Here is a 25,051-nt window from a genome sequence, read left to right as displayed (position 1 = left end):
GGAGCACAGGATAATATTATACAGGTGTAATAGGAGACAGGTGGGAGAGGAGCACAGGATAATATTATACAGGTGTAATAGGAGACAGGTGGGAGAGGAGCACAGGATAATATTATACAGGTGTAATAGGAGACAGGTGAGGGAGGAGCACAGGATAATATTATACAGGTGTGATAGGAGACAGGTGGGGGAGGAGCACAGGATAATATTATACAGGTGTAATAGGAGACAGGTGGGGGAGGAGCACAGGATAATATTATACAGGTGTGATAGGAGACAGGTGGGGGAGGAGCACAGGATAATATTATACAGGTGTGATAGGAGACAGGTGAGGGAGGAGCACAGGATAATATTATACAGGTGTGATAGGAGACAGGTGGGAGAGGAGCACAGGATAATATTATACAGGTGTGATGGGAGACAGGTGGGGGAGGAGCACAGGATAATATTATACAGGTGTAATAGGAGACAGGTGAGGGAGGAGCACAGGATAATATTATACAGGTGTGATAGGAGACAGGTGGGGGAGGAGCACAGGATAATATTATACAGGTGTAATAGGAGACAGGTGGGGGAGGAGCACAGGATAATAATATACAGGTCTGATAGGAGACAGGTGGGGGAGGAGCACAGGATAATATTATATAGGTGTGATGGGAGACAGGTGGGGGAGGAGCACATGATAATTTTATACAGGTGTGATGGGAGACAGGTGGGGGTGGAGCACAGGATAATATTATACAGCTGTGATGGGAGACAGGTGGGGGAGGAGCACATGATAATATTATACAGGTGTGATGGGAGACAGGTGGGAGAGGAGCACAGGGTAATATTATACAGCTGTGATAGGAGACAGGTGGGAGAGGAGCACAGGATAATATTATACAGGTGTGATAGGAGACAGGTGGGGAAGGAGCGCAGCATAATATTATACAGCTGTGATAGGAGACAGGTGGGGGAGGAGCACAGGATAATATTATACAGGTGTGATGGGAGACAGGTGGGAGAGGAGCACAGGATAATATTATACAGGTGAGATAGGAGACAGGTGGGGGAGGAGCACAGGATAATATTATACAGGTGTGATAGGAGACAGGTGGGGGAGAGGAGCACAGGATAATATTATACAGCTGTGATAGGAGACAGGTGGGAGAGGAGCACAGGATAATATTATACAGGTGTGATAGGAGACAGGTGGGAGAGGAGCACAGGATAATATTATACAGCTGTGATAGGAGACAGGTGGGGGAGGAGCACAGGATAATATTATACAGGTGAGATAGGAGACAGGTGGGGAGGAGCACAGGATAATATTATACAGGTGTGATAGGAGACAGGTGGGGGAGAGGAGCACAGGATAATATTATACAGCTGTGATAGGAGACAGGTGGGGGAGGAGCACAGGATAATATTATACAGGTGTGATAGGAGACAGGTGGGGAGGAGCACAGGATAATATTATACAGCTGTGATAGGAGACAGGTGGGGGAGGAGCACAGGATATTATACAGGTGTGATAGGAGACAGGTGGGGAGGAGCACAGGATAATATTATAAAGGTGTGATAGGAGACAGGTGGGGAGGAGCACAGGATAATATTATACAGGTGTGATAGGAGACAGGTGGGGAGGAGCACAGGATAATATTATACAGGTGTGATGGGAGACAGGTGGGGAGGAGCACAGGATATTATACAGGTGTGATAGGAGACAGGTGGGGGAGGAGCACAGGATAATATTATACAGGTGTGATAGGAGACAGGTGGGGAGGAGCACAGGATAATATTATACAGGTGTGATAGGAGACAGGTGGGGGAGGAGCACAGGATAATATTATACAGGTGTGATAGGAGACAGGTGGGGAGGAGCACAGGATAATATTATACAGGTGTGATAGGAGACAGGTGGGAGAGGAGCTCAGGATAATATTATACAGGTGTGATGGGAGATAATTTGGGGAGGAGCACAGGATAATATTATACAGGTGTGATGGGAGACAGGTGGGGGAGGAGCACAGGATAATATTATACAGGTGTGATAGGAGACAGGTGGGGGAGGAGCACAGGATATTATTATACAGGTGTAATAGGAGACAGGTGAGGGAGGAGCACAGGATAATATTATACAGGTGTGATAGGAGACAGGTGGGGGAGGAGCACAGGATAATATTATACAGGTGTAATAGGAGACAGGTGGGGGAGGAGCACAGGATAATATCATACAGGTGTGATGGGAGACAGGTGGGGGAGGAGCACAGGATAATATTATACAGGTGTAATGGGAGACAGGTGGGGGAGGAGCACAGGATAATATTATACAGGTGTGATAGGAGACAGGTGGGAGAGGAGCACAGGATAATATTATACAGGTGTGATAGGAGACAGGTGGGTGAGGAGCACAGGATAATATACAGGTGTGATGGGAGACAGGTGGGGGAGGAGCACAGGATAATATTATACAGGTGTGATAGGAGACAGGTGGGGGAGGAGCACAGGATAATATTATACAGGTGTAATAGGAGACAGGTGGGAGAGGAGCACAGGATAATATTATACAGGTGTAATAGGAGACAGGTGGGAGAGGAGCACAGGATAATATTATACAGGTGTAATAGGAGACAGGTGAGGGAGGAGCACAGGATAATATTATACAGGTGTGATAGGAGACAGGTGGGGGAGGAGCACAGGATAATATTATACAGGTGTAATAGGAGACAGGTGGGGGAGGAGCACAGGATAATATTATACAGGTGTGATAGGAGACAGGTGGGGGAGGAGCACAGGATAATATTATACAGGTGTGATAGGAGACAGGTGAGGGAGGAGCACAGGATAATATTATACAGGTGTGATAGGAGACAGGTGGGAGAGGAGCACAGGATAATATTATACAGGTGTGATGGGAGACAGGTGGGCGAGGAGCACAGGATAATATTATACAGGTGTGATGGGAGACAGGTGGGGGAGGAGCAGAGGATAATATTATACAGGTGTGATAGGAGACAGGTGGGAGAGGAGCACAGGATAATATTATACAGGTGTGATAGGAGACAGGTGGGGAGGAGCACAGGATAATATTATACAGGTGTGATAGGAGACAGGTGGGGGAGGAGCACAGGATAATATACAGGTGTGATGGGAGACAGGTGGGGGAGGAGCACAGGATAATATTATACAGGTGTGATAGGAGACAGGTGGGGGAGGAGCACAGGATAATATTATACAGGTGTGATAGGAGACAGGTGGGGGAGGAGCACAGGATAATATTATACAGGTGTGATAGGAGACAGGTGGGGGAGGAGCACAGGATAATATTATACAGGTGTGATAGGAGACAGGTGGGGGAGGAGCACAGGATAATATTATACAGGTGTGATAGGAGACAGGTGGGGGAGGAGCACAGGATAATATTATACAGGTGTGATAGGAGACAGGTGGGGGAGGAGCACAGGATAATATTATACAGGTGTGATAGGAGACAGGTGGGGGAGGAGCACAGGATAATATACAGGTGTGATGGGAGACAGGTGGGGGAGGAGCACAGGATAATATTATACAGGTGTGATAGGAGACAGGTGGGGGAGGAGCACAGGATAATATTATACAGGTGTAATAGGAGACAGGTGGGAGAGGAGCACAGGATAATATTATACAGGTGTAATAGGAGACAGGTGGGAGAGGAGCACAGGATAATATTATACAGGTGTAATAGGAGACAGGTGAGGGAGGAGCACAGGATAATATTATACAGGTGTGATAGGAGACAGGTGGGGGAGGAGCACAGGATAATATTATACAGGTGTAATAGGAGACAGGTGGGGGAGGAGCACAGGATAATATTATACAGGTGTGATAGGAGACAGGTGGGGGAGGAGCACAGGATAATATTATACAGGTGTGATAGGAGACAGGTGAGGGAGGAGCACAGGATAATATTATACAGGTGTGATAGGAGACAGGTGGGAGAGGAGCACAGGATAATATTATACAGGTGTGATGGGAGACAGGTGGGGGAGGAGCACAGGATAATATTATACAGGTGTGATGGGAGACAGGTGGGGGAGGAGCACAGGATAATATTATACAGGTGTGATAGGAGACAGGTGGGAGAGGAGTACAGGATAATATTATACAGGTGTGATAGGAGACAGGTGGGGAGGAGCACAGGATAATATTATACAGGTGTGATAGGAGACAGGTGGGGGAGGAGCACAGGATAATATACAGGTGTGATGGGAGACAGGTGGGGGAGGAGCACAGGATAATATTATACAGGTGTGATAGGAGACAGGTGGGGGAGGAGCACAGGATAATATTATACAGGTGTGATAGGAGACAGGTGGGGGAGGAGCACAGGATAATATTATACAGGTGTGATAGGAGACAGGTGGGGGAGGAGCACAGGATAATATTATACAGGTGTGATAGGAGACAGGTGGGGGAGGAGCACAGGATAATATTATACAGGTGTGATAGGAGACAGGTGGGGGAGGAGCACAGGATAATATTATACAGGTGTGATAGGAGACAGGTGGGGGAGGAGCACAGGATAATATTATACAGGTGTGATAGGAGACAGGTGGGGGAGGAGCACAGGATAATATACAGGTGTGATGGGAGACAGGTGGGGGAGGAGCACAGGATAATATTATACAGGTGTGATAGGAGACAGGTGGGGGAGGAGCACAGGATAATATTATACAGGTGTAATAGGAGACAGGTGGGAGAGGAGCACAGGATAATATTATACAGGTGTAATAGGAGACAGGTGGGAGAGGAGCACAGGATAATATTATACAGGTGTAATAGGAGACAGGTGATGGAGGAGCACAGGATAATATTATACAGGTGTGATAGGAGACAGGTGGGGGAGGAGCACAGGATAATATTATACAGGTGTAATAGGAGACAGGTGGGGGAGGAGCACAGGATAATATTATACAGGTGTGATAGGAGACAGGTGGGGGAGGAGCACAGGATAATATTATACAGGTGTGATAGGAGACAGGTGAGGGAGGAGCACAGGATAATATTATACAGGTGTGATAGGAGACAGGTGGGAGAGGAGCACAGGATAATATTATACAGGTGTGATGGGAGACAGGTGGGGGAGGAGCACAGGATAATATTATACAGGTGTGATGGGAGACAGGTGGGGGAGGAGCACAGGATAATATTATACAGGTGTGATAGGAGACAGGTGGGAGAGGAGTACAGGATAATATTATACAGGTGTGATAGGAGACAGGTGGGGAGGAGCACAGGATAATATTATACAGGTGTGATAGGAGACAGGTGGGGGAGGAGCACAGGATAATATACAGGTGTGATGGGAGACAGGTGGGGGAGGAGCACAGGATAATATTATACAGGTGTGATAGGAGACAGGTGGGGGAGGAGCACAGGATAATATTATACAGGTGTGATAGGAGACAGGTGGGGGAGGAGCACAGGATAATATTATACAGGTGTGATAGGAGACAGGTGGGGGAGGAGCACAGGATAATATTATACAGGTGTGATAGGAGACAGGTGGGGGAGGAGCACAGGATAATATTATACAGGTGTGATAGGAGACAGGTGGGGGAGGAGCACAGGATAATATTATACAGGTGTGATAGGAGACAGGTGGGGGAGGAGCACAGGATAATATTATACAGGTGTGATGGGAGACAGGTGGGGGAGGAGCACAGGATAATATTATACAGGTGTGATGGGAGACAGGTGGGGGAGGAGCACAGGATAATATTATACAGGTGTGATAGGAGACAGGTGGGGGAGGAGCACAGGATAATATTATACAGGTGTAATAGGAGACAGGTGGGGGAGGAGCACAGGATAATATTATACAGGTGTGATAGGAGACAGGTGGGGGAGGAGCACAGGATAATATACAGGTGTGATGGGAGACAGGTGGGGGAGGAGCACAGGATAGTATTATACAGGTGTGATAGGAGACAGGTGGGGGAGGAGCACAGGATAATATTATACAGGTGTAATAGGAGACAGGTGGGAGAGGAGCACAGGATAATATTATACAGGTGTAATAGGAGACAGGTGGGAGAGGAGCACAGGATAATATTATACAGGTGTAATAGGAGACAGGTGAGGGAGGAGCACAGGATAATATTATACAGGTGTGATAGGAGACAGGTGGGGGAGGAGCACAGGATAATATTATACAGGTGTAATAGGAGACAGGTGGGGGAGGAGCACAGGATAATATTATACAGGTGTGATAGGAGACAGGTGGGGGAGGAGCACAGGATAATATTATACAGGTGTGATAGGAGACAGGTGAGGGAGGAGCACAGGATAATATTATACAGGTGTGATAGGAGACAGGTGGGAGAGGAGCACAGGATAATATTATACAGGTGTGATGGGAGACAGGTGGGGGAGGAGCACAGGATAATATTATACAGGTGTGATGGGAGACAGGTGGGGGAGGAGCACAGGATAATATTATACAGGTGTGATAGGAGACAGGTGGGAGAGGAGTACAGGATAATATTATACAGGTGTGATAGGAGACAGGTGGGGAGGAGCACAGGATAATATTATACAGGTGTGATAGGAGACAGGTGGGGGAGGAGCACAGGATAATATACAGGTGTGATGGGAGACAGGTGGGGGAGGAGCACAGGATAATATTATACAGGTGTGATAGGAGACAGGTGGGGGAGGAGCACAGGATAATATTATACAGGTGTGATAGGAGACAGGTGGGGGAGGAGCACAGGATAATATTATACAGGTGTGATAGGAGACAGGTGGGGGAGGAGCACAGGATAATATTATACAGGTGTGATAGGAGACAGGTGGGGGAGGAGCACAGGATAATATTATACAGGTGTGATAGGAGACAGGTGGGGGAGGAGCACAGGATAATATTATACAGGTGTGATAGGAGACAGGTGGGGGAGGAGCACAGGATAATATTATACAGGTGTGATAGGAGACAGGTGGGGGAGGAGCACAGGATAATATACAGGTGTGATGGGAGACAGGTGGGGGAGGAGCACAGGATAATATTATACAGGTGTGATAGGAGACAGGTGGGGGAGGAGCACAGGATAATATTATACAGGTGTAATAGGAGACAGGTGTGAGAGGAGCACAGGATAATATTATACAGGTGTAATAGGAGACAGGTGGGAGAGGAGCACAGGATAATATTATACAGGTGTAATAGGAGACAGGTGAGGGAGGAGCACAGGATAATATTATACAGGTGTGATAGGAGACAGGTGGGGGAGGAGCACAGGATAATATTATACAGGTGTAATAGGAGACAGGTGGGGGAGGAGCACAGGATAATATTATACAGGTGTGATAGGAGACAGGTGGGGGAGGAGCACAGGATAATATTATACAGGTGTGATAGGAGACAGGTGAGGGAGGAGCACAGGATAATATTATACAGGTGTGATAGGAGACAGGTGGGAGAGGAGCACAGGATAATATTATACAGGTGTGATGGGAGACAGGTGGGGGAGGAGCACAGGATAATATTATACAGGTGTGATGGGAGACAGGTGGGGGAGGAGCACAGGATAATATTATACAGGTGTGATAGGAGACAGGTGGGAGAGGAGTACAGGATAATATTATACAGGTGTGATAGGAGACAGGTGGGGAGGAGCACAGGATAATATTATACAGGTGTGATAGGAGACAGGTGGGGGAGGAGCACAGGATAATATACAGGTGTGATGGGAGACAGGTGGGGGAGGAGCACAGGATAATATTATACAGGTGTGATAGGAGACAGGTGGGGGAGGAGCACAGGATAATATTATACAGGTGTGATGGGAGACAGGTGGGGGAGGAGCACAGGATAATATTATACAGGTGTGATGGGAGACAGGTGGGGGAGGAGCACAGGATAATATTATACAGGTGTGATAGGAGACAGGTGGGGGAGGAGCACAGGATAATATTATACAGGTGTGATAGGAGACAGGTGGGGGAGGAGCACAGGATAATATTATACAGGTGTGATAGGAGACAGGTGGGGGAGGAGCACAGGATAATATTATACAGGTGTAATAGGAGACAGGTGGGGGAGGAGCACAGGATAATATTATACAGGTGTGATGGGAGATAATTTGGGGAGGGAACAGGATAATGTTACTAACTAACCTCTATTTATTTATTTCTACACCCAGATGCCGCATCGGTGTCTCCGCAGAAGTATGGTGAGTTATACCAGGGTCCTAGGATAAATTAGCCCCTAGTGGAGATAACACTCTGCTCTTATAATGTAGAAAACCTACAAATAGTAAAAGTTTATTATATATATATAAATCCCAAATAATACTTTGTGGCTGCTGGTGATCCCTGGAGCCAGTATAAAAGTGCTGCACTTGTAGAGCTGAAGTTTATGATGTAGTAAAATGTAACTATTAGTAAATAACGTGGATTCTATGAGTCACTATGGGCAGAAACATAAAAGGAAAAACAAAACCTGTAACTGTAGGAAAATATCATAAAGGGCTAATGTATGTACAGTATATCTAATTACACATTCCCTATAGAGGGGGAGCACAGAGGTACATAGGATTATTAGGGAACCTTCCCTAGGGCAGAGGGATTCTAGGAGAGACTCAGATATAATGCTCTGAGGCTGATTCAGACCAGCCTGCAAGCGCACAGCTCTCGCAAGCGGGTCGATGTTCCCCCACTGCGCATGCGCTGCCTCCGGCGTGTGCAAACCCCAGCGTGCGACTGAAGTTCAGTCGCCTCGGGGCTCGCTACAAGACGGAGCGGCTGTCGATGGTGAGTGACAGCTCGCCCCGTTTTGTAGGCGGGGTGGCTGCACAAATGCAGGCGTTCCCTTAGGAACGCCTGGCGTTTGTGGGCAGCCCTACTGACATCACTAGTGATGTCAGTAGTGGACTTCATGCTCTATTAGAGCAGGAAGTCCACTCGGGCTTGCGGGAGCCGAGACCCTACCACAGGGTCTCATCGCAAGCCGTGATAATCACAACGGGCTCCAGGCCGCTCGCACAAGCTGTGGGTGACCACCCACAGCTTTGCGAGCGGCCTGGTTAAAAAAAAAACAGCAGCGAGCGGCTCTGAATCAGGCCCTCTGTTTTTATCTAGTCCCCTTATTTATGACAGCAACATTGTGTAGGTATTGGGATTAAATGCCCAAATATACATGTTCAGTTGTCAAAGTTAGAAACAATGTTAACACAATAAGGGATTAATGTTTCCATGTGACAGTGATTTAACAACATAATTCAATCACAGTTGTTGAAAGTGACAACACTTGTGCAGCAAATGTACCTACAAGATAATGAGTGTAGCTGTTCTGTGTATGAGTGTACCTTTTGTATTCTGTGTCAACCTGTTGTGTGCACATATTCTGTGTATACATATTCTGTGTTCTTTGTATACCTGTTCTGTGTCTGTGTGTACATGTTTTATATATGTGTGTACCTGTTCTGTGTATACCTATTCTGTGTTCTGTGTATACTTGTTCTGTGTCTGTGTGTACATGTTTTATGTCTGTGTGTACCTGTTCTGTGTATACCTATTCTGTGTTCTGTGTATACATGTTTTATGTCTGTGTGTACCTGTTCTGTGTATACCTATTCTGTGTATACCTATTCCGTGTCTGTGTGTACCTGTTTTATGTCTGTGTGTATCTGTTCTGTGTATACCTATTCTGTGTTCTGAGTATACCTATTCTGTGTTCTGTGTATACCTATTCTGTGTTCTGAGTATACCTATTCTGTGTTCTGTGTATACCTATTCTGTGTACTGTGTATGCCTATTCTGTGTCTGTGTGTACCTGTTTTATATATGTGTGTACCTGTTCTGTGTATACCTATTCTGTGTTCTGTGTATACCTGTTCTGTGTCTGTGTGTACATGTTTTATGTCTGTGTGTACCTGTTCTGTGTATACCTATTCTGTGTTCTGTGTATGCATGTTTTATGTCTGTGTGTACCTGTTCTGTGTATACCTATTCTGTGTTCTGTGTATACCTATTCCGTGTCTGTGTGTACTTGTTTTATGTCTGTGTGTATCTGTTCTGTGTATACCTATTCTGTGTTCTGAGTATACCTGTTCTGTGTCTGTGTGTACCTGTTTTATGTCTATGTTTACCTGTACTGTGTATACATATTCTGTGTCTGTGTGTACCTGTTCTGTGTATACCTATTCTGTGCTCTGTGTATACCTCTGTGTTTTGTGTATACCTATTCTGTGTCTGTGTGTACCTATTCTGTGATTTGTGTATACCTGTTCTGTGTCTGTGTATACCTATTCTGTTATTTGTGTATACCTGTTGTGTCTGTGTATACCTGTTCTGTGTCTGAGTGTACCTGTTTTATGTCTGTGTGTTCCTGTTTTGTGTATACCTATTCTGTGTTTTGTGTACACCTGTTCTGTGTCTGTGTGTACCTGTTCTGTGTCTGTGTGTACCTGTTCTGTGTCTGTGTGTACCTGTTCTGTGTTCTGAGTCTGTGTGTATGTGTTTACCTGTTCTGTGTTCTGTGTGTACCTGTTCTGTGTCTGTGAACTTGTTCTGTGTCTGTGTATACCTGTTCTGTGTCTGTGTATACTTGTTCTGTGTATACCTGTTCTGTGTCTGTGTACCTGTCCTGTCTGTGTGTACCTATTCTGTGTTTTGTGTATACCTGTGTCTGTGTGTACCTGTTCTGTGTCTGTGTGTACCTGTTCTGTGTTCTGAGTCTGTGTGTATGTGTTTACCTGTTCTGTGTTCTGTGTATACCTGTTCTGTGTCTGTGTACTTGTTCTGTGTCTGTGTAAACATGTTCTGTGTATACCTATTCTGTGTCTGTGTGTACCTGTTCTGTGTCTGTGTGTACCTGTTCTGTGTCTGTGTGTACCTGTTCTGTGTTCTCTGTCTGTGTGTACGTGTTTACATGTTCTGTGTTCTGTGTGTACCTGTTCTGTGTCTGTGTATACCTGTTCTGTGTCTACCTGTCCTGTGTCTGTGTATACCTGTCCTGTGTCTGTGTATACCTGTTCTGTGTCTGTGTATACCTGTTCTGTGTATACCTGTTCTGTGTCTTTGTATCCCTGTTCTGTGTCTGTGTACCTGTCCTGAGTCTGTGTATACCTGTTCTGTGTCTGTGTATACCTGTTCTGTGTTCTGTGTCTGTGTGTACCTATTCTGTGTCTGTGTATACCTGTTCTGTGTCTGTGTGTACCTGTCCTGTTTCTGTGTGTACCTGTTCTGTGTCTGTGTGTACCTGTCCTGTGTCTGTGTGTACCTATTCTGTGTCTGTGTGTACCTATTCTGTGTCTGTGTGTACCTGTTCTGTGTCTGTGTGTACCTGTTCTGTGTCTGTGTATACCTGTTCTGTGTCTGAGTGTACCTGTTCTGTGTCTGAGTGTACCTGTCCTGTATCCTGTGTGTACCTGTTCTGTGTCTGTGTGTACCTGTTCTGTGTCTGTGTATACCTGTTCTGTGTCTGAGTGTACCTGTCCTTTGTCCTGTGTGTACTTGTTCTGTGTCTGAGTGTACCTGTCCTTTGTCCTGTGTGTACCTGTTCTGTGTCTGTGTATACCTATTCTGTGTTCTGTGTGTACCTGTTCTGTGTCTGTGTATACCTATTCTGTGTCTGAGTGTACCTGTTCTGTGTCTGAGTGTACCTGTTCTGTGTCTGAGTGTACCTGTTCTGTGTCTGTGTGTACCTGTTCTGTGTCCTGTGTGTACCTGTTCTGTGTCCTGTGTATACCTGTTCTGTGTCTGTGTGTACCTATTCTGTGTCTGTGTGTACCTGTCCTGTGTCTGTGTATACCTGTTCTGTGTGTACCTGTTCTGTGTACTGTGTATACCTGTCCTGTGTATACCTATTATGTGTTCTGTGTGTACCTGTTCTGTGTTCTGTGTGTACATATTCTGTGTTCTGAGTATACCTATTCTGTGTCTGTGTGTACCTGTTCTGTGTAAACCTGTTCTGTGTGTACCTGTTGTGTGTACCTATTCTGTGTATACCTATTTTGTGTTCTGAGTAAACCTATTCTGTGTTCTGTGTGTACCTGTTCTGTGTGTACCTTTTGTGTGTGCCTATTCTGTGTTCTTTGTATGCCTAATCTGTGTTCTGTGTGTACCTGTTCTGTGTCTGTGTGTACCTGTTCTGTGTCTGTGTGTACCTGTTCTGTGTATTCCTATTCTGTGTGTACCAATTCTATGTTTTGTGTATAGCTATTCTGTGTCTGTGTGTAACTGTTGAGTGTACCTATTATGTGTTTTGTGTGTACCTGTTCTGTGTCTGTGTGTACCTATTCTGTGTCTGTGTGCACCTGTTGTGTGTACCAATTCTGTGTTCTGTGTATACCTATTCTGTGTCATGTTCATCGTCTGCTGCCCCGCTCTGTCAGTCCCTCCATTGGTTGCCAGTTTTCTACCGTATTCAATACAAAATACTGTTACTTACACATAAGGCCATTAACAGAATTACACCAACATACATCTCTTCAATCATCTCAAAATATCTCCCAACCCGACCTCTCCGCTCAGCACAAGAACTGCGTCTCTCATCCCCACGCATTACTTGCTCCCATTTACGGTTACAGGACTTTCTTCGGGCTGCACCCACTCTATGGAATGCCTTACCACACACAATAAGACTTACCTCTACTCTTCAATCCTTCAAGCGTTCCCTGAAAACTCACCTCTTCAGACAAGCTTATCAGATTCCAGAACCGACCACATAACCTTCATAGCTTCCATGTCTTATCACATCCCCTCTCACAGTCCACACATAACCTCACATATTGTCTTTCTTTCACATACTCCTGACATTTTGCCGACATTCCTATGGGACTGGATCATGCAGCCACCAAGAAACTCTGCATTCTGGCCAGACCAAATTGCAATATATATAGCACCTATCCTTGTGTATCAATGCCTGTTTCCCTATAGATTGTAAGCTTGCAAGCAGGGCCCTCTTACCTCTATGTCTGTCTGTTATTACCCTGTTTTGTTCTATCAATGTTTCCAATTGTAAAGCGCAATGGAATATGCTGCGCTATATAGGAAACTGTTAATAAATAAATAAATAAATGTGTGTACCTGTTCTGTGTCTATGTGTACCTTTTATGTGTATTCCTATTCTGTTCTGTGTGTACCTATTCTGTGTACCTATTCTGTGTTCTGTGTGTACCTGTTCTGTGTCTGTGTGTACCTATTCTGTGTCTGTGTGTACCTGTTGTGTGTACCAATTCTGTGTTCTGTGTATACCTATTCTGTGTCATGTGTGTACCTGTTCTATGTCTGTGTGTACCTATTCTGTGTATATCTATTTTGTGTTCTGTGTTTACATATTCTGTGTTCTGAGTATACCTATTCTGTATCTGTGTGTACTTGTTCTGTGTATACCTGCTCTGTGTGTACCTGTTGTGTGTACATATTCTGAGTATACCAATTCTGTGTTCTGTGTGTACCTGTTCTTTGTTTACCTTTTGTTTATACCTAATCTGTGTTCTGTGTGTACCTGTTCTGTATCTTTGTGCACCTGTTCTGTGTATACCTGTTCTGTGTGTACCAATTCTATGTTTTGTGTATAGCTATTCTGTGTCTGTGTGTAACTGTTGAGTGTACCTATTATGTGTTCTGTGCATACCTGTTCTGTGTCTGTATGTACCTATTCTGTGTCTGTGTGTACCTGTTCTGTGTCTATGTGTACCTTTTCTGTGTATACCTATTCTGTTTTCAGTGTGTACCTGTTCTGTGTACCTATTCTGTGTTCTGTGTGTACCTGTTCTGTGTCTGTGTATACCTATTCTGTGTCCTGTGTGTATCTGTTCTGTGTCCTGTGTGTACCTGTTCTGTGTTCTGTGTATATCTATTCTGTGTTCTGTGTGTACATATTCTGTGTATACCTATTCTGTGTTCAGAGTATACCTATTCGGTGTTCTGTGTGTACCTGTTCTTTGTGTACCTTTTGTGTGTGCCTATTCTGTGTTCTTTGTATACCTAATCTGTGTTCTGTGTGTACCAATTATGTGTTCTGTGTATACCTATTCTTTGTCTGTGTGTAACTGTTGTGCGTACCTATTATGTGTTCTGTGTGTACGTATTCTGTGTCTGTGTGTACCTTTTCTGTGTTCTGTGTGTACCTATTTTGTGTATACCTATTCTGTGTTCTATGTGTACCTGTTCTGTGTCTGAGTGTATCTATTATGTGTTCTGTGTATACGTATTCTGTGTTCTGAGTATACATATTCTGTGTCTGTGTGTATCTATTCTGTGTTCTGTGTATACGTATTCTGTGTTCTGAGTATACATATTCTGTGTCTGTGTGTATCTATTCTGTGTTCTGTGTATACGTATTCTGTGTTCTGAGTATACATATTCTGTGTCTGTGTATATCTATTCTGTGTTCTGTGTATACGTATTCTGTGTTCTGAGTATACATATTCTGTGTTCTGTGTCTACATATTCTGTGTTCTGAGTATACATATTCTGTGTCCTGAGTATACCTATTCTGTGTTCTGTGAGTACATATTCTGTGTTCTGAGTATACATATTCTGTGTCTGTGTTTATCTATTCTGTGTTCTGTGTACATATTCTGTGTTCTGAGTATACATATTCTGTGTTCTGTGTATAACTATTCTGTGTTCTGTGTGTACCTATTCTGTGTTCTGAGTATACATATTCTGTGTCTGTGTGTATCTATTCTGTGTTGTGTGTACATATTCTGTGTTCTGAGTATACATATTCTGTGTCTGTGTGTAGCTGTTGTGTGTACATATTCTGTGCATACCTTTTCTTTGTTCTGAGTATACCAATTCTGTGTTCTGTGTGTACCTGTTCTTTGTTTACCTTTTGTGTGTGCCTATTCTGTGTTCTTTGTATACCTAATCTGTGTTCTGTGTGTACCTGTTCTGTATCTTTGTGTACCTGTTCTGTGTATACCTGTTCTGTGTGTACCAATTCTATGTTTTGTGTATAGCTATTCTGTGTCTGTGTGTACCTGTTGTGTGTACCAATTCTATGTTCTGTGTATACCTATTCTGTGTCATGTGTGTACCTGTTCTGTGTCTGTGTGTACCTGTTCTGTGTCTATGTGTACCTTTTCTGTGAATACCTATTCTGTGTTCTGTGTGTACCTGTTCTGTGTACCTATTCTGTGTTCTGTGTGTACCTGTTCTGTGTCTGTGTATACCTATTCTGTGTCCTGTGTGTATCTGTTCTGTGTCCTGTGTGTACCTATTATGTGTTCTGTGTGTACCTGTTCTGTGTTCTGTGTGTACATATTCTGTGTATACCTATTCTGTGTTTGGAGTATACCTATTCGGTGTTCTGTGTGTACCTGTTCTTTGTGTACCTTTTGTGTGTGCCTATTCTGTGTTCTTTGTATACCTAATCTGTGTTCAGTGTGTACCAATTCTGTGTTCTGTGTATACCTATTCTTTGTCTGTGTGTAACTGTTGTGTGTACCTATTATGTGTTCTGTGTGTAAGTATTCTGTGTCTGTGTGTACCTGTTGTGTGTACCTATTCTGTGTTCTATGTGTACCTGTTCTGTGTCTGTGTGTATCTATTCTGTGTTCTGTGTATACGTATTCTGTGTTCTGAGTATACATATTCTGTGTCTGTGTGTATCTATTCTGTGTTCTGTGTATACATATTCTGTGTTCTGAGTATACATATTCTGTGTCTGTGTGTATCTATTCTGTGTTCTGTGAGTACATATTCTGTGTTCTGAGTATACATATTCTGTGTCTGTGTGTATCTATTCTGTGTTCTGTGTATACGTATTCTGTGTTCTGAGTATACATATTCTGAGTTCTGTGTCTACATATTCTGTGTTCTGTGTGTATCTATTCTGTGTTCTGTGTGTACATATTCTGTGTCCTGAGTATACATATTCTGCATCTGTGTGTACATATTCTGTGTCTGTGTGTACATATTCTGTGTCTGTGTGTACATATTCTGTGTCTGTGTGTACATATTCTGTGTCTGTGCAGGGCCGCAACTAGGGGGGGCTAGAGGTGCATGTGCACCGGGTGCCGGAATGCAGTGGGTGAAAAGGGATGACGCACGGTGGCTTGGGGGCTGGAGAGTCAAAAAACGGCCATCCAAAAATGCTAGACAGATGCTAGAGATCCTTACTGGACCTCTAGTGTCTGTTAGGCCAGCGCAAGTGCCGGGAGAAGATGCTGAAAGCTGCATCTTCTCCCGTGAAACCCCCTGGCAATGAGCATGTAACCCCCTGGCAATGAGCATGTAACCCCCTGGCAACGAGCATGAAACCCCCTGGCAAAGAGCAGGTAATTTTAAAGTAATTAGAAGCCTTCCTGTGGGGCATACAATGGTGTCGGGCAAATATGTAAGTGGCACTTTGGTAATAGGCATTACATTGTGTGGCATAATGTGTAATGGGCATTATGGTGTGTGGAATAATGTAAGTCACTATACCAGGGACGTCTGACTAGTGCACTGCCTAATGGAGGAGCAAGGACAAAATCCAGGTACGGGAAGGAAGGTGGCGCAAAATTGCTACCTTGCACCGGGTGACAGATATCCTAGTTTCGGCTCTGTGTCTGTGTGTACATATTCTGTGTCTGTGTGTATCTATTCTGTGTTCTGTGTGTACATATTCTGTGTCTGTGTGTACATATTCTGTGTCTGTGTGTATCTATTCTGTGTCTGTGTGTATCTATTCTGTGTCTGTGTGTATCTATTCTGTGTCTGTGTGTACATATTCTGTGTCTGTGTGTATCTATTCTGTGTCTGTGTGTATCTATTCTGTGTTCTGTGAGTACATATTCTGTGTCTGTGTGTACATATTCTGTGTCTGTGTGTATCTATTCTGTGTCTGTGTGTATCTATTCTGTGTTCTGTGTGTATCTATTCTGTGTCTGTGTGTATCTATTCTGTGTTCTGTGAGTACATATTCTGTGTCTGTGTTTATCTATTCTGTGTTCTGTGAGTACATATTCTGTGTTCTGTGTTTATCTATTCTGTGTTCTGTGTGTACATATTCTGTATCTGTGTGTACATATTCTGTGTCTGTGTGTACATATTCTGTGTCTGTGTGTATCTATTCTGTGTCTGTGTGTACATATTCTGTGTCTGTGTTTATCTATTCTGTGTTCTGTGAGTACATATTCTGTGTTCTGTGTTTATCTATTCTGTGTTCTGTGAGTACATATTCTGTGTCTGTGTGTATCTATTCTGTGTTCTGTGAGTACATATTCTGTGTCTGTGTTTATCTATTCTGTGTTCTGTGAGTACATATTCTGTGTTCTGTGTTTATCTATTCTGTGTTCTGTGTGTACATATTCTGTGTCTGTGTGTATCTATTCTGTGTCTGTGTGTACATATTCTGTGTCTGTGTGTACATATTCTGTGTCTGTGTGTATCTATTCTGTGTCTGTGTGTACATATTCTGTGTCTGTGTGTACATATTCTGTGTCTGTGTGTATCTATTCTGTGTTCTGTGAGTACATATTCTGTGTCTGTGTTTATCTATTCTGTGTCTGTGTGTACATATTCTGTGTCTGTGTGTATCTATTCTGTGTCTGTGTGTACGTATTCTGTGTCTGTGTGTACATATTCTGTCTGTGTGTATCTATTCTGTGTCTGTGTGTACATATTCTGTGTCTGTGTGTACATATTCTGTGTCTGTGTGTATCTATTCTGTGTTCTGTGAGTACATATTCTGTGTCTGTGTTTATCTATTCTGTGTTCTGTGAGTACATATTCTGTGTCTGTGTTTATCTATTCTGTGTTCTGTGAGTACATATTCTGTGTTCTGTGTTTATCTATTCTGTGTTCTGTGTGTACATATTCTGTGTCTGTGTGTACATATTCTGTGTCTGTGTATACATATTCTGTGTCTGTGTGTATCTATTCTGTGTCTGTGTGTACATATTCTGTGTCTGTGTGTATCTATTCTGTGTCTGTGTGTACATATTCTGTGTCTGTGTGTATCTATTCTGTGTCTGTGTGTATCTATTCTGTGTCTGTGTGTATCTATTCTGTGTCTGTGTGTACATATTCTGTGTCTGTGTGTATCTATTCTGTGTCTGTGTGTATCTATTCTGTGTTCTGTGTATACATATTCTGTGTCTGTGTGTATCTATTCTGTGTTCTGTGTATACATATTCTGTGTCTGTGTGTATCTATTCTGTGTTCTGTGTATACATATTCTGTGTCTGTGTGTATCTATTCTGTGTTCTGTGTATACATATTCTGTGTCTGTGTGTATCTATTCCGTGTCTGTGTGTATCTATTCTGTGTTCTGTGTATACATATTCTGTGTCTGTGTGTATCTATTCTGTGTCTGTGTATACATATTCTGTGTCTGTGTGTATCTATTCTGTGTTCTGTGTATACATATTCTGTGTCTGTGTGTATCTATTCTGTGTTCTGTGAGTACATATTCTGTGTCTGTGTGCACGCATTGCATTGACATCACATGGCATATAGAGTTCCCCATCAGGCTGTTCATTCATCTTATAGTATAATGTCTACATCTGAGGCAGAAAGTGTTGAAACTATTGATTATATCAGTAATAAGCGATAGACTAGATGACATCCCTCTATCATTATCCTGTATCTATATCATGTGTCCCAGTGACAGAATACACAGAGGCCAGTTAGGGAATGGTATATTAGTGTATAGGTAGTACTAGTCTTTCTTACATCTCTACTTTCTGTACATATATCACATTATCTCCTGTTATATACCCTCTATATCTCCTGTTATATATACCCCCTATCTCTCCTGTTATATACCCCCTATCTCTCCTGTTATATATACCCCCTATCTCTCCTGTTATATACCCCCTATCTCTCCTGTTATATACCCCCTATCTCTCCTGTTTTATATACCCTCTATCTCTCCTGTTATATATACCCCCTACCTCTCCTGTTATATATACCCCCTATCTCTCCTGTTATATATACCCCCTATCTCTCCTGTTATATATACCCCCTATCTCTCCTGTTATATACCCCCTTCCTATATCTATATCATGTGTCCCAGTGACAGAATACACAGAGGCCAGTTAGGGAATGGTATATTAGTGTATAGGTAGTACTAGTCTTTCTTACATCTCTACTTTCTGTACATATATCACATTATCTCCTGTTATATACCCTCTATATCTCCTGTTATATATACCCCCTATCTCTCCTGTTATATACCCCCTATCTCTCCTGTTATATATACCCCCTATCTCTCCTGTTATATACCCCCTATCTCTCCTGTTATATACCCCCTATCTCTCCTGTTTTATATACCCTCTATCTCTCCTGTTATATATACCCCCTACCTCTCCTGTTATATATACCCCCTATCTCTCCTGTTATATATACCCCCTATCTCTCCTGTTATATATACCCCCTATCTCTCCTGTTATATACCCCCTTCCTATATCTATATCATGTGTCCCAGTGACAGAATACACAGAGGCCAGTTAGGGAATGGTATATTAGTGTATAGGTAGTACTAGTCTTTCTTACATCTCTACTTTCTGTACATATATCACATTATCTCCTGTTATATACCCTCTATATCTCCTGTTATATATACCCCCTATCTCTCCTGTTATATACCCCCTATCTCTCCTGTTATATATACCCCCTATCTCTCCTGTTATATACCCCCTATCTCTCCTGTTATATACCCCCTATCTCTCCTGTTTTATATACCCTCTATCTCTCCTGTTATATATACCCCCTACCTCTCCTGTTATATATACCCCCTATCTCTCCTGTTATATATACCCCCTATCTCTCCTGTTATATATACCCCCTATCTCTCCTGTTATATACCCCCTTCCTATATCTATATCATGTGTCCCAGTGACAGAATACACAGAGGCCAGTTAGGGAATGGTATATTAGTGTATAGGTAGTACTAGTCTTTCTTACATCTCTACTTTCTGTACATATATCACATTATCTCCTGTTATATACCCTCTATATCTCCTGTTATATATACCCCCTATCTCTCCTGTTATATACCCTCTATATCTCCTGTTATATATACCCCCTATCTCTCCTGTTATATATACCCCCTATCTCTCCTGTTATATACCCCCTATCTCTCCTGTTATATACCCCATCTCTCCTGTTATATACCCCCTATCTCTCCTGTTATATACCCCCTATCTCTCCTGTTATATACCCCCTATCTCTCCTGTTATATATACCCCCATCTCTCCTGTTGTATACCCCCTATCTCTCCTGTTATATATACCCCCCTATCTCTCCTGTTATATACCCCCTATCTCTCCTGTTATATATACCCCTATCTCTCCTGTTATATATACCCCCCTATCTCTCCTGTTATATATACCCCCTATCTCTCCTGTTATATACCCCCTATCTCTCCTGTTATATACCCCATCTCTCCTGTTATATACCCCCTATATCTCCTGTTATATACCCCCTATCTCTGCTGTTATATATACCCCCCATCTCTCCTGTTATATACCCCCTATCTCTCCTGTTATATACCCCCCTATCTCTCCTGTTATATACCCCATATCTCTCCTGTTATATACCCCCTATCTCTCCAGTTATATACCCCCTAACTCTCCTGTTATATATACCCCCTATCTCTCCTGTTATATATACCCCCTATCTCTCCTGTTATATATACCCCCCTATCTCTCCTGTTATATACCCCCTATCTCTCCTGTTATATATACCCCCCTATCTCTCCTGTTATATACCCCCTATCTCTCCTGTTATATACCCCATCTCTCCTGTTATATACCCCCTATCTCTCCTGTTATATATACCCCCTATCTCTCCTGTTATATACCCCCCTATCTCTCCTGTTATATATACCCCCTATCTCTCCTGTTATATACCCTCTATCTCTCCTGTTATATACCCCATATCTCTCCTGTTATATACCCCCCTATCTCTCCTGTTATATACCCCCCTATCTCTCCTGTTATATACCCCCCTATCTCTCCTGTTATATACCCCCCTATCTCTCCTGTTATATACCCCATATCTCTCCTGTTATATACCCCCTATCTCTCCTGTTATATACCCCATATCTCTCCTGTTATATACCCCATATCTCTCCTGTTATATACCCCCTATCTCTCCTGTTATATACCCCCTATCTCTCCTGTTATATACCCCCTAACTCTCCTGTTATATATACCCCCCCATCTCTCCTGTTATATATACCCCCTATCTCTCCTGTTATATATACCCCCTATCTCTCCTGTTATATACCCCATATCTCTCCTGTTATATACCCCATATCTCTCCTGTTATATACCCCCTATCTCTCCTGTTATATACCCCCTATCTCTCCTGTTATATACCCCCTAACTCTCCTGTTATATATACCCCCCCATCTCTCCTGTTATATATACCCCCTATCTCTCCTGTTATATATACCCCCGATCTCTCCTGTTATATACCCCCTATCTCTCCTGTACCCACAGGGATAAAATGCCACGTCTGCAGTAACCCAATTGAATGTAGAACACTCAAGGAGGCGACAGTCTGTGACCCAAACTTTGACACCTGCTTGAAAGTTCACACCGCAACATATGATGGTGACACCCCCGATCAGATTATGGGTGAGTATCCACATTGTACCCCTGTCTTCTTGTACCACATATAGGGGTACATGTATCAAATGGTAATATCAACTTTTGTCCTGCCTTTCCCCCGATAAAGGGTTATTATTACTACTTATTACTAAGATGGCTGACCATGGGGGACACAGAGATTTCCCCAGCAGCGCGGTGGTGTGTGTTAGTATTGTTGCTGTCACAGCCAGCGATAGTTGTGAAGCATTATGGGACACTTGCTAAGTGATGAGAAGATGAGCTCTTCAGCGTTTGTCCTCAGGATGGCGCTATGTGTTATGCAGCAGTCCCGTAATTGCTCCAGTTCCATATCACAGCAGCACTGGAGATGAGCGGAGGGATGAGTTATTACATCACCTCTCCAGCAACTCTATGTCATACATCTTAGCATAAAGCTTCCTGCATTGCTGCACTAAGCACTGAGAAAAGCCTCCCCCCCCTCTGCACCTGCGGGGTCCTCACCCTCTGACTCTCCCTCTCTCTCTCCTGCACCTGCGGGGTCGTCACCCTCTGACTCTCCCTCTCTGCACCTGCGGGATCCTCACCCTCTGACTCTCCCTCCCCCCCCCTCTGCACCTGCGGGGTCCTCACCCTCTGACTCTCCCTCTCTCTCTCCTGCACCTGCGGGGTCCTCACCCTCTGACTCTCCCTCTCTGCACCTGCGGGGTCCTCACCCTCTGACTCTCCCTCTCTCTCCTGCACCTGCGGGGTCCTCACCCTCTGACTCTCCCTCTCTGCACCTGCGGGGTCCTCACCCTCTGACTCTCCCTCCCCCCCCCTCTTCACCTGCGGGGTCCTCACCCTCTCTCCCTCTCTCTCCTGCACCTGCAGGGTCCTCACCCTCTGACTCTCCCTCTCTCTCCTGCACCTGCGGGGTCCTCACCCTCTGACTCTCCCTCTCTCTCCTGCACCTGCGGGGTCCTCACCCTCTGACTCTCCCTCTCTCTCCTGCACCTGCGGGGTCCTCACCCTCTGACTCTCCCTCTCTCTCCTGCACCTGCGGGGTCCTCACCCTCTGACTCTCCCTCTCTCTCCTGCACCTGCGGGGTCCTCATCCTCTGACTCTCCCTCTCTCTCCTGCGTCTGCGGGGTCCTCACCCTCTGACTCTCTCTCCTGCACCTGCGGGGTCCTCACCCTCTGACTCTTCCTCTCTCTCCTGCACCTGCGGGGTCCTCACCCTCTGACTCTCCTTCTCTCTCCTGCACCTGCGGGGTCCTCACCCTCTGACTCTCCCTCCTGCACCTGCGGGGTCCTCACCCTCTGACTCTCCCTCTCTGCACCTGCGGGGTCCTCACCCTCTGACTCTCCCTCCCCCCCCCTCTTCACCTGCGGGGTCCTCACCCTCTCTCCCTCTCTCTCCTGCACCTGCAGGGTCCTCACCCTCTGACTCTCCCTCTCTCTCCTGCACCTGCGGGGTCCTCACCCTCTGACTCTCCCTCTCTCTCCTGCACCTGCGGGGTCCTCACCCTCTGACTCTCCCTCTCTCTCCTGCACCTGCGGGGTCCTCACCCTCTGACTCTCCCTCTCTCTCCTGCACCTGCGGGGTCCTCACCCTCTGACTCTCCCTCTCTCTCCTGCACCTGCGGGGTCCTCATCCTCTGACTCTCCCTCTCTCTCCTGCGTCTGCGGGGTCCTCACCCTCTGACTCTCTCTCCTGCACCTGCGGGGTCCTCACCCTCTGACTCTTCCTCTCTCTCCTGCACCTGCGGGGTCCTCACCCTCTGACTCTCCTTCTCTCTCCTGCACCTGCGGGGTCCTCACCCTCTGACTCTCCCTCCTGCACCTGCGGGGTCCTCACCCTCTGACTCTCCCTCTCTGCACCTGCGGGGTCCTCACCCTCTGACTCTCCCTCCCCCCCCCTCTTCACCTGCGGGGTCCTCACCCTCTCTCCCTCTCTCTCCTGCACCTGCAGGGTCCTCACCCTCTGACTCTCCCTCTCTCTCCTGCACCTGCGGGGTCCTCACCCTCTGACTCTCCCTCTCTCTCCTGCACCTGCGGGGTCCTCACCCTCTGACTCTCCCTCTCTCTCCTGCACCTGCGGGGTCCTCACCCTCTGACTCTCCCTCTCTCTCCTGCACCTGCGGAGTCCTCACCCTCTGACTCTCCCTCTCTCTCCTGCACCTGCGGGGTCCTCATCCTCTGACTCTCCCTCTCTCTCCTGCGTCTGCGGGGTCCTCACCCTCTGACTCTCTCTCCTGCACCTGCGGGGTCCTCACCCTCTGACTCTTCCTCTCTCTCCTGCACCTGCGGGGTCCTCACCCTCTGACTCTCCTTCTCTCTCCTGCACCTGCGGGGTCCTCACCCTCTGACTCTCCCTCCTGCACCTGCGGGGTCCTCACCCTCTGACTCTCCCTCTCTGCACCTGCGGGGTCCTCACCCTCTGACTCTCCCTCCCCCCCCCTCTTCACCTGCGGGGTCCTCACCCTCTCTCCCTCTCTCTCCTGCACCTGCAGGGTCCTCACCCTCTGACTCTCCCTCTCTCTCCTGCACCTGCGGGGTCCTCACCCTCTGACTCTCCCTCTCTCTCCTGCACCTGCGGGGTCCTCACCCTCTGACTCTCCCTCTCTCTCCTGCACCTGCGGGGTCCTCACCCTCTGACTCTCCCTCTCTCTCCTGCACCTGCGGAGTCCTCACCCTCTGACTCTCCCTCTCTCTCCTGCACCTGCGGGGTCCTCATCCTCTGACTCTCCCTCTCTCTCCTGCGTCTGCGGGGTCCTCACCCTCTGACTCTCTCTCCTGCACCTGCGGGGTCCTCACCCTCTGACTCTTCCTCTCTCTCCTGCACCTGCGGGGTCCTCACCCTCTGACTCTCCTTCTCTCTCCTGCACCTGCGGGGTCCTCACCCTCTGACTCTCCCTCCTGCACCTGCGGGGTCCTCACCCTCTGACTCTCCCTCCTGCACCTGCGGGGTCCTCACCCTCTGACTCTCCCTCTCTCTCCTGCAGTCTGGGGACGCTCCTGCACCACAAAGGAGAAGTGTGAAGCTGAATCCGCTAAAGCTAAAGCTTCCAAAGTCCAATATGAGCACAACAGAAAAGTTATCACCTGCTGCCAGACATCATCGTGCAATAACTGAGATGGCAGCTAGGGGCGCACTGCATCTGGGAGTCAGTAACTGGAAGATGGAGCCACTGTTTAAACATGTAATAAAATCAGATAAAAAAAAACGTGTCATTATTCTGAAAATAGACTAATGTCCAAAAAAGTATCTACAAATATTCATATAGCTGTCACATGTAAGCCAGGTCACACACACAGCGAGGGGGGCTCACATGTAAGCCAGGTCACACACACACATACAGCAGGGGGTCACATGTAAGCCAGGTCACACACACACATACAGCAGGGGGTCACATGTAATCCAGGTCACACACACACACAAACACACACAGCGAGGGGGGCTTACATGTAAGCCAGGTCACACACACACATACAGCAGGGGGTCACATGTAAGCCAGGTCACACAGATACAGCGAGGGGGTCACAT

At 45.6% G+C, this 25,051-nt stretch overlaps 1 protein-coding gene across 1 annotated transcript in view; it reads left to right on the top strand.

The window, feature by feature from the left end:
* The window catches only part of LOC148454632 (uncharacterized), a 33,927-nt gene extending 9,178 nt beyond the window's left edge, over positions 1-24,749 (top strand). The window contains exons 2-4 of the mRNA XM_088460697.1: positions 8,169-8,198; positions 21,414-21,551; positions 24,510-24,749. Coding sequence (XP_088316823.1) covers positions 8,169-8,198; positions 21,414-21,551; positions 24,510-24,640 — 299 coding nt within the window. The 3' untranslated portion in view covers positions 24,641-24,749. The remainder of the gene's footprint in view (positions 1-8,168; positions 8,199-21,413; positions 21,552-24,509) is intronic.
* Positions 24,750-25,051: the final 302 nt, after the last annotated feature.

Source organism: Taudactylus pleione, unplaced genomic scaffold (genome assembly GCF_031769625.1).
Source record: "Taudactylus pleione unplaced genomic scaffold, aTauple2 ptg000971l, whole genome shotgun sequence".
Classification (NCBI taxonomy): Eukaryota; Metazoa; Chordata; class Amphibia; order Anura; family Myobatrachidae; genus Taudactylus; species Taudactylus pleione.
Note: the sequence above shows the minus strand (reverse complement) of the source record. Positions and strands in the feature narration are given on the sequence as shown.